This window comes from Gymnoscopelus braueri (genome assembly GCF_963280865.1).
Source record: "Gymnoscopelus braueri genome assembly, chromosome: 1".
In the NCBI taxonomy this organism is placed as follows: Eukaryota; Metazoa; Chordata; class Actinopteri; order Myctophiformes; family Myctophidae; genus Gymnoscopelus; species Gymnoscopelus braueri.
This window is the reverse complement of record NC_137603.1, coordinates 40,649,411-40,666,828: the sequence shown is the minus strand read 5'-3', so window position 1 is coordinate 40,666,828 and position 17,418 is coordinate 40,649,411. Positions and strand designations below refer to the sequence as shown.

The 17,418-nt window shown below is 40.7% G+C and overlaps 1 protein-coding gene across 1 annotated transcript; it reads right to left on the bottom strand.

Moving 5' to 3' along the window:
- Positions 1-1,319: 1,319 nt before the first annotated feature.
- On the bottom strand, positions 1,320-13,045 carry clpxa (caseinolytic mitochondrial matrix peptidase chaperone subunit Xa). The gene is made up of 13 exons (XM_080429561.1): positions 12,711-13,045; positions 10,390-10,541; positions 9,959-10,058; positions 9,111-9,265; positions 8,227-8,389; positions 6,267-6,440; positions 5,031-5,195; positions 4,736-4,824; positions 4,101-4,265; positions 3,713-4,000; positions 3,530-3,622; positions 3,332-3,438; positions 1,320-2,992 (listed from the first exon to the last, which is right to left on the bottom strand). Exons 1-13 carry the CDS (start codon positions 12,772-12,774, stop codon positions 2,902-2,904), a joined length of 1,806 nt encoding a protein of 601 aa, XP_080285687.1. The 5' UTR covers positions 12,775-13,045; the 3' UTR covers positions 1,320-2,901.
- Positions 13,046-17,418: the final 4,373 nt, after the last annotated feature.

Genomic DNA, 17,418 nt, shown 5'->3' with positions numbered 1-17,418 from the left:
GAAACCAAGCCCCCAGAACCCAGTGGTTGCATTGAAGCGAATTGGACATGCTGGCCATTTGTAGGTACTGCAGCTTAAACGGACGGGGCCACTGCACAATGTACGAGCGAAAACGGTTTCGACCAATGGGCTCGACTCACGAGCTTGCGCACAAGCTTGCGCACGGGGCCGCGCACCACTGTGACGTAAAACGCGTCACTTCTGTGACGCAGAACGTATCACAGTGGCCCCAAATAGGCTACGCCCATCACACTTTCCAACCCGGAAGAAGGGGTGAATTCGCTTCATGCGCTGGGTGAGCAACTCAATGCAAGTAGATGGGAGGGGATTTCGGGTGCCCTCTCTATTATTTTTAACTCTATGTTGGAAACGTATTGGAAAATGTGATGGGCGCGGCCTATTTGGGTCCTCAGTGACGACACTGGGGCCCATGGGCTCGTTCATATACATTGGCCACACCTGCAATACCTCAAATGGCCAGCATGTCCATTTGGCTTCAATGAAACCACTGGGTTCTGGGGGCTTGGTTTTCCTATGGTTTAGTTTAACACGTGGTTTAAGGGCGGTTGGCAACCATATCATTGGTGCATTACCGCCATCCTCTGTCTGTTCCAGCATGTGGATCAGACCAGTGGTTCCCAAACTTTTTTGCTCGTGACCCAAAAGAGTCTCCTGGGTTCCAAGTACCAAACTAGTGAAAATAGCAGATCTACAAGCTCACAACGCGTTGCAATGCGACAACGCGTTGTGAGCTTGTAGATCCTTCAGGGTATTTTTTTTTTTTTTGAAAAGTCATGGGAGGGCCATAAATAATAGGCCTATATTAACCTCCTGTACCTCCATTTCCCTTAAACTATCCCTCATCACCTGCCTCTCTCTGTCAGTGGTGTAAAAAGTACTCACATTTCTTACTTAAGTAAAACTATCAATACTGCAATGTAGAAATACTCTGTAACAAGTAAAAGTCCGGAATTCAAAATGTACTTGAGTAAAAGTTATCTTCCTCTGGGTTCTGAGTTGACGACCCATTTCTAGTTCCAAATGTCATTGGTGTATCATCATATGTATGGAGTGGCGTTTACGGTCAAATCCTTTACCACCAGACCGCACAAGCACACCCAATGTAATACAAGTGCACAAATCATTCTATACACAGGTGTCTTCTTGTGGTATTGGTGATGGTGTATTACTCTAATTGATGATGTGTGAAGTTTCAGTGTCTAGAAAAGTAATCATTGCAATGAATTCTGAAGAAAGACATCTAAGATTAATGTTCTCAAGGCATTTTATATTAGAAACAGGTATAATAAACCTAGATGCATTGTCCATCTATGAACTGAAGAAAAAAAACTATTATTAAATTAACTATTAATTGACATAATTTCTTTTAGGTAAAGTTTTCAACTTTACCTCAGTTTCAATCAGTCTAAAGGACATGCTTCATGGTTTTTCATTTCATTACATTGGAAATGATTCTTTAATACATTTACTGAGAAAGATCAATGAACACAAATTCTTCATTACCTCAATACTTTTCATAGTTGCTACATGAAAATGTCTCACACAATAACCTTTCCATTATATGACAGTAGCATGGTACTTGGTGTCAATTGCTGAAAATAACATCCAAAAGTAGCAGAAAATTCAGATTGTCTACTAAAACACAGAGGTGAAGACAAAACAAAGATCACTGAGGAAAAGCAGTATTTGTATCAGATATTCAAAACACCCGTTTGTGTCTACTGTAATTGATGATCCTCGGTCTTACTGTATTATCAGTTCATTAAACAGAACACACAATGTTATAAGGTTTTCTTTGTCTAAGTCAATCATGACATTTGCACAATACAGAAACTATACAGTAGTAATGACTTAGTTTGGACCTATAGGTTAGTAAGAAATGTCCCACACATTTTCCAACTGCTGCATTCCAGAGATGTTTACAATCATACTGATCTTTAAGTTTTTGATTGCAAATGCTGGTTACTTTACCTGTACTTTACAGTCAGGGTTTGTTAAATTGGTGGCACTTTTGTTACCGTAAATGAAAGATTATCTACAACTCATATACATAATCAGAATTATCTCCTCCCTGGATGAATTGTCCCTTGTTCAGCAAGATGTGGATTTTGGATAACTGATCAGAACCAAAATATGTTATTTTTGTTTTGCTCAAAACAGAAATAAGATACAATATTTGCGCACACTTTGCCTAAAATGTTTTTGATATCTTTGTAAATCAAATATGGTCAGAATCATACTGTGGCCACGATGCACCAGGTGTATGGTAATAAGCTTGTCATTATAACCCTCGGATGATTAAAAGAAAAAGCATAGCTGACCATCCTTCATCTAATTCTTATACAACACCGTTTATGGCTTTAAAAATGATGAAACATAGCTTCAAGATGCCATATTGCTTGGTATCCAGGATGGAAACAACATCACTTTATGTTAACCCGCTCCATACACGTGTGTGGTATGTAATTTCTGTGAAGAATATTAAAAATCCACCCCTACGCAGCAAAGTGTTTAGAAAATACAAAAAGGTCTTTGTTAATGTTTGTTATTAATAATGATGGCATCAGTGACTCACCATACATAAAGGAATGGTTCCTCTGACAGCATAAAAGACAGTCTACACAAACATGTCAACACATTCTGCAGCCTGACAGGTGAGGCAGGTGCCCGACAGGTGAGAGACTCAATTCTACAATCAAGTGGAAAAATAAGTCTTAAATGGAATAAATGCTCCTTACTGCTATCAGGCCTGGCCTCTGAATTTCAAATTTTGAAAATGGGTCCATAATGATCTGTTTTTCAAATAAAACGTCAATAGCTTAATCAGTAGAAATTCTATGATCAAGGGGAGTATTTTCCCCCAATAAGAACATCCAAGCATCAGTTTTTGGCCACATCCGCCTGCCGTGGCCAACTTTCCTCTTCAATCCCAGAGTCGTACTCTTCTTCCAGAGACTCTTTCACTGGTGCTCTGGAGAATCAAAAAAGTTTTAAGTCTACACATACAACCAATTAATAGGAAAACAAGCACATAATCCAATAAGCTGCGACCAGATCTCAGTTTGCGCTTGAAAATATTGGACTAACGGACCAACTGACCGACAGAGTGTCTTCTAATAGCTGTGTGGTCACGCACAGCCAAATAAGACACTTTTGGGGGAAAAAAACTAAACAAAAACACTAAATAAATAGAGCATGATTTTCAGGTCAATTTATAAAAAAAACTATTTCACATCTTCTTTTATGAAGGTGTGAAGCAATAACTTGACTTATATTTATGTCACTATCAAATGAAAACAAGTATACTTACTTCACGTATCTGGGCAAAGATTTCCCTTTGATAGCGTCTTCGTTCAGTTCTACAGCCATGATGTCGGAGTGTGGCACATCAAACATTGGATCGAGCAGCAGTTTCTCCTGTTTAATACAATCCATTTAATTACACATGGCCTGTGTCTACAGTTAGCATTCATAACCATTCAGAGGGAGAAATAAACGTCTTCCTCACCATGATAGATCTAAGACCACGAGCACCGGTCTTTCTTTCCAAAGCCATCTTTGCAATGGACCTCAAGGCTTCAGCAGTGACAATCAATTCACACTAAAATCAAATACAGGGATACCATATTTAGTGAATGAAGGCATGAGTGTTACTCATGAAGGTATAATTCTCTCAAGTGTGCATGCATACCTTGTCCATACTGAAGAGGGCCTGGTACTGGGGCACCAGAGCATTGCGAGGCTCAGTCAAGATGCGCACCATGGAGTCCTCATCCAGGCTATGAAGGGGCACCACCACAGGCAGACGGCCCACAAACTCTGGGATCATTCCGAACTCTATCAGGTCCCTGGCCTCCACGAGCTTCAGTAGACGGTCCTTCTCCTCAATCTCCTGCACTGCATCCAGCTCTCCGCTGGAGAGGTCTGCAGCAGCCCGGCGGCCCTGGCCCATGCCAGGTGGAGCACCGAACCCCAAGTACTGAAAAAACGAAGATGACGATGTCATACATGCCCATAAACCTGTTATGATACCTCATTAAACGGACAAGAAATAAAACAAATATACTGTATATATTCACCTTTTCATTTTTTCTCCTGCTGATTATCCTGTCCAGTCCGTTAAAGGCCCCAGAAGCTACAAACAGGATGTTCGTAGTGTCTACTTGCACCATCTCTCCCCGCAGCTTCCTGGAGTTCTTCTCAGGAACACTGACAACAGTGCCTTCCAGGAGTTTCAGTAGTCCCTATATTGAAACATGATGGGCATAGATCTTACAAGAAGCCTGTTTCAATAGCTTCACATGCTCTCCATCCAGAGAGAAACGTAATATGTATGAATGATCCAGGAATGTTTGTGAGGACCAGCATGAAATTAACTGTATAGGAGTTGTTCATGCTGGCACATATAATTGGTCCTCACTAATGCTCAATATAATATGTTACAATCTTTTTCTACTCTTTTTTTCTACTGTCTGTGTCTCAGAGGAGGGCTGTGGACAGTTCAGAAACCCGCCTACCAGTGACATCATCGATGGTCAAGGTGTAATTGTCCTGGTGTGTGGTGATCACTTTGTCAAACTATAGCTTGAGAATTTGTCACATTCCCTAACCTTTTCTTGTCTGGATGAGAACTCTCAACATTTCCCATACTGGGGGGCCAGTTTGAATATATGTCACAGCAAAAGAGGAAATGTATTCTAGTGATTATACAGACCTGCTGTACTCCCTCTCCACCTACATCCCTCAACTGGTGAATTCCAGGGACACTGCCAATTTTGTCGACTTCATCCAGAAACACGATACCTGCCAGGAATGAGGATGAACTTCATGAAGTACTTGAAGGTTTTGGGCACACACGCACACACCCACACCCACACACACACACACACACACACACACACAGTTTGAGTGACAATAGTCCCCTATTGTCACTCTGTTTCTATTGGGTTGACACCATGCATCTGAAACCAAAAACAAATCATGTTTGCCTTCAGAATACTGTACTGTACCTTGCTGTGCTTTCTCAACAGAGTAGTTGGCATCTTGGAGGAGTTTCGCAATGACAGATTCAATGTCCTCTCCCACATACCCCGCCTGAGTTAGCGTTGTACAGTCACAGATGGCAAAGGGCACATCTAGGCATTTGGCAAGCGTCTGAGCTATGAGAGTTTTTCCTGCAACATGGATATCATTATAAAGATTAGAGCAGGCCTCCACAGGTGACATCAGTGGAGGACATTACTAACTACATGCCTGCAAGTTTAATTGTGCAATGTGGAGTATAGGCACTGCACCGACCCTTCATAAGGTTACATGGGAGAGCAGGAGCCTGGGGATACTGAATTGAGCAGATTACAGCCGTTATTGCCGGGCTCAGTTCAGGTTTCCGTACCTTTAACCATGAACCCTACCGTCCCTATTCTGAGCCAAACATTCGTCGAAAATAGAAGATCTACAAGCTCGCAACACATTGCTCAAAGCAACCTCCATGCAAGCTTGAGGGTTAGCTGTGGGTTAATAGACCTATATGATAGTATAAACCCTCAGGGGACTGCGGTCAGTTCATTATATGGGGTTTAAGTGGTTAATTACTAGGAATGAGGTATCCACACTCGCTATGGTTTTTAAAACATTTATGTTAATACTGAAGTGACCTGTGAGTGACCAGCTCACATTCAACTTATCCGTGTTCTGTTACCTTTGTTTCAGGCAATGATACCCTGGGTTTCGCAGTTACACCCCAATTTGGGAAGAACGTCAGTTGTGACAGTGTTTTCTAACCCCCTGCCCCCAGATAAACTCTCTATTGTGTACTGTACGAGTGTTGTTTGTGACCTCAAGTGTGCTGCTTAACCAGCTCTCACAACAGGCTTACTGTAAGAGTCACGGGTGATCTGATGATGTCAGACTAGCTGGATTAGATAGGTTCCGTTCTAGGTAGTTGACAACATCAGCTCTTGTATCATTTGAGAAATTAAAGTAAACTTGTCAAACTGATAACTCAGTAGTGATTATTGAGTCTGAACACACTATTGCAATCTGCTGACATGGCATTTACATAACACTTGATATAAATTAGTGATGTCATAAATATGCACAGTTTTGGCAGATAACAAAATAATTGTAGACTAACAGTTCAACTTGTCATTTAATTAGACCATGATACAGTGTCACAGCTCTATATGACAGCTAATATAGGTCTTCTGTATTCACCTTAACCCATGATATTGTTATAACTTCCTCACCTGACCCAGTGGGCCCCAGCAGTACAATGTTGCTCTTCTCTAGTTTAATGTTGACGGGGTGGGAGTCTAGGATCTCTCCCCCTCTCTTCTCCTGGGGGGGCTGCTGGTTTGCCTGCTGTGATGAGGCACCAAGAGCGTTGCCATGGGGATTGAGCCCCGCAATCTGCAGTAGCTCTGTGGATAAACAAAGAGTTGGATTGGTGATCGTCTATTCCACAAACGTCAACATCAGGCAAGTGTTTCAAGGCATAGTATTGAAATGCACGTCAACGTGGGGGGGGGGGGGGGGGTATGACAGTATATAGTAGAGCAAGACAGGAAACAGGGAGACAGAGAGACGGGGTTAGTCAGGATCGGGATTCGAACCCGCAACACGCTGTCAGGCTGCATTAGAGCCTATATATATGTGGTATGCGCCTGGACCACTAGGCTACTCTTAATTAATTTAGATGTATTTGGTGTTTTAACTATAAGCCTAGCATCTGCTTAAATAAAATAGTAAAGCAATATTATCACATGTCAATACATGCTCTGGGATTCTGTAGGTTTGAAGGTAAGGAGGCAGGTTCTCAAGGCAAGGTCTCAAGGCAACCAAAACGTAGCACAGAGTAACTGGAGAACAACATCAAGACTATGCAGGCGGGGTATCTGTGCAATAAATTCAACGTGTCACATTTATTATAATTATTATTAAAATCATTTTAGACTGTCTCACTCCCAGAGAGTATTTTTACTCAATAACTACTGCACCCATCTCCAAGGGAGAATATTAACCTCATGCTATATAGGTTGACCTACTTTTTTGAACCCTATACATAACAAATACCACTTGTTGTCACCAAGTGGTTTCTATAAATAAACGTTTCTTCCAGTCTCAGTGTTTAGTTACATACTGAGTCAATATAACAGGTTACTAGAAAACTGAAATGCCATGGGCTAGATACTGTAGATGTATTGCCGATACATAGTATTTTTCATATTTTTACACAAAGGTTTCACACTTTGTGTACATTAGCGTTAACTAGAGTTAACTATTTTCAAACTAGCGCCAGTGTACGTCCTCAACTACTGAAGCTCATTGTGGTACAGGACTACATGCAGGCGCGTACCGTCATTGGGGCCAACGAGGCCATGGCCCGGTCTGTAAACCCAGCTTGTCCCTGTGTAGGGGCAAGATCCGCCAGGGGAAAAAAACTAAAAAAATCAACATTAGCAGCCCCTCACCCTATTCTGTTGTAGCCGACAACAGAAAGTCGCCTTTGTTTTCAAATGGGGCTCATTTGCATTCGGCCGAATTGTTAATGAGTGGCCATTAAAAAAAAACAGTTTATCCGTCAAACCGGTTTCCTGCCAGGTACACAGTATAAAGAGGGCCCCGAAATAGCTTCACATTTCATTAATGTTGTGAGTAGCAAAAAGGAAACCTTGGCCGTCCTTCTCTGCATTGCGCAGACACGGCCACCTCTCTCCATTCAGAAATGGAATAGAAGAAGAACCGTCGCCCTGAAACACCCTCGCCCCAGGTCTAAACCGGCGGCCTCGGTCCGCGGAAAAAAATGTGGCAGTGTGTTTTGGGACGAGCGTTCCGTTTTCCACCCGGAATGGCTCCGTAATTCTCAATAGACTTATCAGCCGTTGTTGCACGAACCCCCCCCCCCCCGGTTCTGGCCCGGTTCTGACCCGGTCAACGTTAGAATCCATCAAACGCCACTGACTACATGCACAGCATTTTAATCAGGCCGGTGGGCTGATCTTATCTCTTTTCAAGGGGGGACTTTATCCTCTTAAAACATGTTGAACAAATGCCAAATCATCATACTGACAATCAGGATATCTAACAGTGATGATGGTCTAGCATTCAAATCAAATAACTAAAAGTTTGGCTAGCAATACCTTTATAAACAGTGCATACCACCATTTGTTAGATTTTCTGTATGTTTCAAACTTTGTTTATAGTTACCTCGAGGTGTCAAGGAGGCCTGTTTCTCTGTTTCCACCTGTTGCTTGGCACTAGCAGCAGGAAGGTTGTTGTAGATGCGCTTGTAGTGATTGTAAACGGCCACCGCCATTACTTTTTTTGCATAAGACTGCCCGATAATGTATTTATCAAGGTAGGCGTAGATCTGAAAGACAATGTTGGCACACGTTTCAGTTACATCAACTTTCATTGGCGGCAAAAGCACATGGTGATATTCTACTTAGTAAAAGAAGTGTAATCTTAAAGTGATGTTTATCTTTGGTAGAACCTTGGACTATATAGCTATCTGGGGATGATATTAGTTGCCCCTGTGCTCTCTCATCGCACATAAACAAACACGGACAAAGCAGTTTTGAGTGTTGGTACAATGACAACAATGTGCAATTACCAGGAGGTGAAATAGGCGGGCGGCAAAAAATAACAGGACTTGTTTATTTGAAATATTATGTGCTAAAGGTGTCTGGACACATGTTTTCAACATGCAATGAGTGAATGGAGAGAGAAAACAAGAATCTAATAACGCCATTGCCTGCCTGTCCAATCTTGAACTATGACATTGTGTGCACTGCAGTTTGTGAATGAAGCTGCACAAATTACAAAGCGGTTCAGTAGCGAAGCCCCACTACACAGACAAGCTTCTTGAGTGCATGTCCTAGTGTGGCTACAGTCTATGCCTCATTTGGCCAAATGGAAATAGTGGCGTTTATGAATGCTTAACCAATAAGAACAAAAGTTCTTTAAAAGAACATGTTCATGTAACTGTAATTCACTCTTATCTCAATATCACTTCATTACCAAATTACCATGAGGTTGTACATGTTTTTTTCTTCTTTTTAGATCTGTAACATTTTGAGGGGTTTCTGTACCTTTTTGGGAGGAGGAGGTGGTTTTTGCTGAAAGGCAAATTTGACAGCTTCATTTGCTGACTCTTGCTCTTTGTTGAGACTCTTCTTGGAGTCGGTCTCTGACAGCACCACGAAGAAGTGGTGACATTTCTCGCATTTTACAAAACGAGTAGAGGCTAGAGAGAGGGAGAAAATAAATAAATAAATAAAATAAAAAGTTGGTCACAAAAAAAGGAAAGAGGGAGAAATCTAAGGTGTGACTCATTCTGTAGAAAAGCTAGGTTTGGGTGTCCCTGCACACCTGTGACCTATTTATTGACTTAAACATTAAACCACCTGAGCTTTCTTCATGATCTACAGCAATTTGAAAGAAAATATACATAAACAAGATAATTGTATTTTTTGTTTTGTTACCCCCCCCACAAGTATTAACATAATTTGTTATTGGAAAACTAATCAGTTAACTTACTGTACTGTTCTATTATGCTGACTTGCTGATCTATGTTTTGAGCATGTGATTACTAGAATAAATACCAGGGTAATTACATAAGCCAGTTACATTACAATATGCATATGGGAAGTACACCGCTGACCATGCAAAACTGATATGTTACCACAGGGTAAGGCCAGTGTATACTAGTAATGTACTACCAGAGTATAGTAAGTACTGTATTACCAATCACAAAGCAAAGCAGGTCAGAAAGAGGCAGCCATAGAGTATACCCTTACAAAATTTTTCTATGTTTTAAGAGTAAACAGGCAGGCAGCTATTACATTACACTATTACATTATGCTATGTTTAATTGAGAGATGTCCCTTGATACGGCCTCACTCATCCCTTTACCACTAAATGAATGCAAGGCACTCACACACAAAGGTTTCCACACGTATGCAGGCATCTCCACATTTAGGACAGCGAAGCTGGCTGCCACCAGATCCACCTCGTTTTCCTGTCTCACCACCTGCTTTCTGCAATTTGCAAGGAAAGTAAACACGATGCTAGTGTTAATACCTCATCTCAGCTCTCAAATATACAACAGATGAGGGAAAATGTGTATAAAATATTATGGTATGGTATAAGAAAGTAAATATGACTTTAAGGAAAGATTGTTATAAGAATAATGAATATTAGGTCAGATCGGATGTGAGCAATAGGAACAATGTATTGTATGTGTACTACTGTATACTGTATGTGATGAGACAAGTCATGTATCATACATATAAAAACAGAGCAGATCTATAAATATATTTCAGTTCAGTTACATATTGTACATAATATATTTGAAAGAAACAAAAATACCTTGCCACCTTCCCCGCCATCTTTGATTTCTCTTGATGAAAAATATACAGATGTTTCTGAGAATGATCTCACAGGCACTTTTCTGGTCAGCGGTACTTCAGGTTTCCCTGGTCTACTTAAAATGGCCAAATGAAATCGCGAAGAAGAGATACCTGGCAAGAGAATAAAAAATATATACAATCAAACTTTTCATTAACATCAGAGAATGATAAACACCAAGATCAACTGGAAGAGGATTGTGCACCGTAAAAGGCTACAATGTTTGCTTGTTTCCTTTTAGTTCATTTACAGTTACAATTTACAATTTAGGCATTTCGCAGATGCTCTTAATCCAGAGCAATTTACAGTAAGCAGGTAAATATGAGGTCTTAGTAACGTTCACTAACAAACATAAAAACAAACAGCTGAATTAGATAAACTGTCTATTGGTGCAGTCAATCGTTACCTAGGGCTGTCAAGATAATTACATTTTATTTGACGATTAACTGTCATATTAGAAATAATTGCAATTAACAATTTAATTGTGTTTTGGCATTAGACATATACTGTACATAAAATAAAATACATTTCTATTCTGTTTGGCTTTTAGGCTTTGTAAACAAAAATTCCAAAGTGCAGATATGACAAATAATTTAAAATAATTTAAGTCTGACACATTAAATTACTTGGGATGGAAAATAGTGGAAATAGACAATCTAAAAGCCCACAACGCATTGCATCGCGGCGTGTTGTGATCTTGTAGATCTGCTAATTCCACTATTTTTTCAAATAGAACATTTTTCAACATGATACTGATTATTAGAAACGATTACACAAAATAACTGCGATTCACTCAAATAATTGCAATTAGGCGATTATGTAATAATTGTGACAGGTCTAGTTACCACCTATGTAGACCAAGGCCTATAGGGCAGGAGCCTGTTCTCCTGTTTCTGTGGCGTGAACCCCTGGACATGACGCTAGTATGTCGGAGGTACTTAACCCAATCCAACCCTTGGTGCTGAGTGCCAAGGGAGGCATTGGGTCCCATTTTTATAGTCTTTGGTATGATCCGGCCAGGGAATCAAACCCCTGACCTCCCCAGTCTCATGGCGGACACTCTGACCATAAGGCCACTGAGCTGGTTACCACCCATGGTACATTCCTACTACCACAGTAGCACTAATGTGGTTGTTGTTATAATGTATATCCACTCTAATACCAGCATATTAACTGCATTGTGGTTGTTGTTTTAATGTATATCCACTCTAACACCAGCCAATTCCACCTCCTGTGGGAACTGTCTGAACTGTCTGCCCACCCCGTTTACATATCTATAGAACAGAGTGCAACCTGAGTAGCCAGTCCTATTTATTATTACCTAATGTCATGTCAACCTATACTGTACTCATAATGTCTGACTAGACGCCATTCAATGTACTTTTGTTTTTGCTTATCCAGTACCTATAGCCTACTGTTTGCATGCTTGCCCTACTCATATCTGTTTTATTATTTGTACACTTCAACTTAGCCTCAAGATGTATGGTTATTAATTTATACTATATGCTTCTTCATACTAACTCATGAAGCTGGTTGAGAGAATGGCAAGAATGTGCAAAGCTGTCATCAAGGTGCTGGCTTCTTTAAAAGAAGCTGAAATATATTTTGACTTTTAACAACTTTCTCTGTATGCATTATTTCAGTTCTGATGTCCTCATCACTATACTAATATATGCCCCTGCCTGCCACACCATGCCATGTAGGCCAACTTATGTCACTAATGTTACATCAGTGATTACATGTCCTGCATGACTGTCACAAAATCAAACCTCTACTCTATATATACTGTAAATGCCGAATGCATTATTTAATCAATAAAGCAGGGCAGTTCTTGTAAAATAAAACAATGCACATTTTAATGTACTACGAAAACTAAACTATAAATGTATATATTTTATATCAAAATGTTGTGATTTTTTATTTATCATGAGGCTTTGAATATAACCACCAGGAAGTCATCAATGAAGTTCCATATGAGGATGAACTACTTTGGTGTATACTAGTATATGCAGGGTTAAATAACGTTACACTTGTGTAACTCAGGGTCTTGGAGTTCAGAAGTCAATACAACCACATGGGAATAATAACAAATTATGCTTATTACACTATTATTATTAATTATTATAATCATTCTTATTGTTGTCGTTGTCATTATTACAACTATTATGCTAGAATTGACTGTAAACACTTCTAAAGTGGGTGTGTTGTTGTTGAATCGTGGCTTATAGCGATTAGCAGGTACATCATGTCATGATCAGCGTGGATAATGTAAGTCCGCTTACCTTTTTGGGAGGTTGAGAACAGTCTGGTCGCTGTTCTACATGTTGTTCTACATGTGCAGGACATTATTCCTGTGAAATAAAAACAGCTATTATGGCAGAGTATTTGCCTGACTTAGCTATCGTTACAGAACAAAATGTTCTGCTTGCAGGGGGTTCCTCTCTTTAGCGTTATAGTCCCGTCGGGAGAGAGAGGGGCAGGTATTGGGTAGACAAGGGATGGCATAAGCATAAACAACTAGTAAAAGTGTACTATTATATTATAATTATAATATCGTTAGCTAGCTAGCAAGGTGGCTGCTGTGGTCAAGACACTACTAGCATGGTAGCTAGCTGGATCCACCACTCAGCTGCAGCAGCTGACGTTAGATAAGTGCAAGCCCACTCCTCCCACCCCTCGCCCTTCCCTCGCAGCTCGCACCACACAAGCCATGAAGACGGTCATCTGTCATGACCGTCATGGATGAACTTCAAAATAGTGTTTGCACTTTCTCGCTTTTTGGCCCGTACATCTACATAAACGATCAAATGTCAAATATAAAGTGCTTACCCCATGGCCACAGATGTTACAATTACGTACGGGCCCTCAGAAGTACCCGTATGTTCCGTATTGTTCAATAAAAAGCATTTTAATCCAATTGGTGGCTGTTTTCTCATAGAGTTTTAATGTATCAGAGTGCAATACACCTCCCAACCGATAGTTTTGCGTTGTTGAAAGCACAAGGCAAAAACGTGGAGAAAATGGCCACCAATCGGATTAAAATACTTTTTATTGAACAATACGGAAACTATGAGTACTTTTGAGGGCCCGTACATAATTTTAACATCAATGGCCATGGGGTAAGCACTTTATATTTGAAATCTGTACGTTTATGTAGATGTACGGACCAAGAAAAGAGAAAGTGCAAACACTATGTTGAACATCATCCATGACTGTCATATAACATATGACAGTCATATAACAGGTTTAGCAACACACACAAGTTTGTCCTCAACGGAGAACTGTAGGGAGACTTTAAAAGGCCTGATAGTTGCGCGTATAACAGACGTACAAGTTCACTACGCGACGCGCTACAAGGCGTCGTGAGCTTGTAGATCTGCTATTTTCGGCGCGCGACTCTAACGACGAGAATAGCTGTTTAGATACACGCACATAAACAACATTTTTTTTGTGGTCTCTAGTGAACTAGCCATGGTTCACATGACGCTCGTCCGTCACAAGCGCCATGGAACCGTTTGTTCCTGATTATCGATTTTTTTACATTTACAACTCATGTAAAAAAAAACTCTCACATCTACATAAACGTTCAGATTTCAAATATAAAGTGCCGCGGATGTAATAAGTTGAGCCGGCAATGGTCTAAGTACCTGTATATTCCGTATTGTTCAATAAAAAGCGTTTTAATCCGATCGCCGGCCATTTCTCCGAATTTTCTCCGACGCTTTCAACCATGCGACACTGCTGGTTGGGAGGTGTGTTGCACTCTGATACATTACAAAAAAATTATAAAAATAATTAAAAAAATGGCCAATCGGATTACAATGCTTTTTATTGAACAATACGGGAGATACGGGTACTTATCGTGGTCCGGCTCAACTTGTAACATCCGTGGCTCGGGGGTAAGCACTTTATATTTGAAATCTGAACGTTTATGTACATGAGAGTTGTAAATGTCAAAAAATAAAAAACCAGGAACAATCGGTTCCATGACTCTCATGGTATGACACAATCATGTTTCAGGGCTACTAGTGAACATTTTCTACGTTGTTTGAGAACTAATCGAAAACGCATGAATACCAACACATTGCAAAACAGGTTAATTGTCATGTGATAAGCTGCAGTCCCAAAAGTCACTTTGTGTTGCTACTTGCTAACACAGATAGTAATACACAGGACCCCAATAGAAACAAGCCATAGGCTTTCTTGGGTTTCTTTTAGTAGACTAGGTCAGTTTTCCAAAAATCTTAACCCCGAAGGCAAATCGTGTTAATTTATGACACACATGTTTTTTAGGGGTATTAAGGTGTGCTGAATCCAAATCTGCTGTGTGTCAAGCTCAAAAATGGCCGCTAAGCCCTCAAAATGGACCATTTAAAGATGGCGGACACCACTATGCTGAAACATAATAAAACACTATGTTTGATTAAACAAGGTAGAAAATAGGCTGAAATGTGCTTTTTTTATGTTTACATATATGGGGAATACAATGAAATATTCTGATATAAGATCAATTGTGAAGGAACCACTTTTATATAATTTATATTGTGAAAATTGGCCTCTTTGGTAATGAATAATGTTTTTTTCTTTTCCTTTTTTTGGGGTTGTTAATGAATAATTGCTTTAAGATGTATAATTGCCTTAATTTGTGTTTCTGACTTGTATTTGCAGGCAGCAGACACATGGACTTAGTCCCAGTCATCCTCAGTGTTCTGGCAGGTGTTGCCAAGTTTCTTGCAATTACACTTTACATTTAATTCTGTCATAGTGTGCCAGAAGAAGCACATCTGTATCTCGTACTGACACAACTAGTGTTTCCATTTGAGCATGGATGCAATGCAAAATCAGTCGTGTGTCAGCTTCCTCGTGGTCAGCACTTAGAGAAGAGACTTCAAGATCTGGATCCGATGACTTGACAGTGGTCACTTCGGCAAACCCCCCTGATACAATGATGGTTAGATTATTTGGGCTGTGTTTAATCAGATGGTTTGAAAGCAATAGAGCAAGGTCTGCTTTATTTTCCTCAAGTGCCATGAAGCTAGACCAGTCTGGTGGAAGAGGAACGGACTCGTTCTCTATTTTACGACGTATTGGTCGGTGGCGCTGCTTGCGTTTAATCCTTGTGCCTGCTTTTATCGTTAGCTCTTGATACCTGTCAAAGACTACATCAATCCTCTGGCAGTTTTCTCCCATTTTAAAAACAGCTCCAGAAAACATGTTGGCATATTCACCAAATGTTCTAATGCCAGGTTGCTTTCCTAGTGCCATCACGAGTGCTTGGCCATCAATGAGCAGGCAGGCAGCTGGAATCATCAAGTGTAACTTTTGCAGGGGTTTGGACTTGTTCTGTCAGTATGTTTACTAGCACAGATTTGTTTGTGGAATGTAGACTACCATTAGTTGTCGCCAAAGATAGTGGGATGGTCATGAGTTCATGTGTAAGGATGTTTTCAAGGTTTACCTGGCGCCCTGCTCTGTAAGCTGTAATGAGCCTTTGTAGAATGTTCCTATCCACTTTGATAGGGTTTTGCTTGCCCTTGGAAAGTTGCTCAACTTCATATAAAGAGGCAAATGTCTTGGCCTTATTCTTTCGAATAGGTGATTTCAGAACCAGGTGCTGGTCACTATCTGGAGGCTCACATAGACGTTTCTCGACAAAGACTTTCATTTGTGCTTGTCCAAGTTCTTCTGCATTAAGCAGAGATTCCTGAATCTCAGATGTGACTACATCCTTGTTGATCATGTTTTTCAATGTGTCTCCACCATCTTGAAACACACCTTCAATGACACAACTATTCTGCCTTCATCAGAGTCGTCTTTCTCCATTCTTTTTTTTGTGCACTCATTGTGTGTGTACTCATCATCTTCATTGCCTGATGTCATTCCTAGTAAAGCTGTTGTCTGAGAAACTATGTCTGTCCTCAGATTATATGACAATGTCCATCTACTCAGTGCAGACGCTATTCTGGTAATACCTACTAAGCCTCCACTCTTCTTTCCTGTAGCATTTAGCCATTCTGTACTTTGGTCCGCTGATACCTGATTGAAGTGTCGATCAGTGCGTTTTACCACAAAGTTGCCTTCCTGGAACTCAAGGAGGACCTCTGGTGGAAGAACTGACATCTCAGCCAGGTATACAGTACCCCATCTGGCATAGTTAACATGATCATACCTGAAGAAGAATGGCAGCATACGTTTGAATGCATATAGGTGGAGATCCCATAATCCATCACGTTGTGCTCTTGTGAAGCAGAGTAGGATGCTGACCATAGTCATATAGTTCCACCAGAACTCAGCATTTGGGTCATCAACTACAAGAGCTGCAACAAAATCTTTCAAGGGCTGCTGAAATCTGTTGCTATTCAGTTTGTCGATCATCTGGGCAATGTGGTCGGCATCTATGGATGTACAGACATCTGACAGTTCGGCTCTCAGTGTAACATCAATCTCATCCAGATAAGTATAGAGCCGTGGGAGTAATACTTGCCAAAGAGCCTGTAGAGTAATTTTGTGCGCCCTAATGGCACGTGCATACCCCTTTCCTTCCATGACATGTTGTGCAGCATTAGCTCCCAAGAGATCACACCCTACCCATAGCTCACCCAGGCCAGAATCAGCCATGGGTCGTCCTATTATACCAAGAAAGTTCATGGCAATATGAAGGCCTCCGAGGCAAGGTATAAGCACCTCCTTGTATTCCTCTACTGACAACTTCAGCTCCATCAATTTTGGATACAGTGCCTCATCCACAGTCAGAACAACATGCTGCTGTTCCATTGCTTTGGCAACATGGATCACTCGCTTTAAGACTGTGTTCAGTGTATCGAGTTAAGATGCAGGAGCCTGATACAGTAGGTAGGTACCCAACTGTAGTTTTCTCAGGGTTAACTGTGCTTGCCTGTTGGTTGTAAAATGTCCAGGATGGCATAGGTTTGTGAGATGTCCTAGATACGATGAAGGCCAGCAGCATGTGCTTTCTGTGCTGCAGGACAT

Excerpts from the sequence above, each read along its gene's own strand:
- clpxa (XM_080429561.1), bottom strand. The coding sequence starts at position 12,774 with ATGTCCTGCACATGTAGAACAACATGTAGAACAGCGACCAGACTGTTC. Across the intron at positions 5,196-6,266 it reads GCTGGGGCCCACTGGGTCAG|GAAAAACTCTCATAGCTCAG; the intron begins GTGAGGAAGTTA and ends TCCATGTTGCAG. Across the intron at positions 2,993-3,331 it reads TCTTTGCCCAGATACGTGAA|AGCACCAGTGAAAGAGTCTC; the intron begins GTAAGTATACTT and ends TTGATTCTCCAG.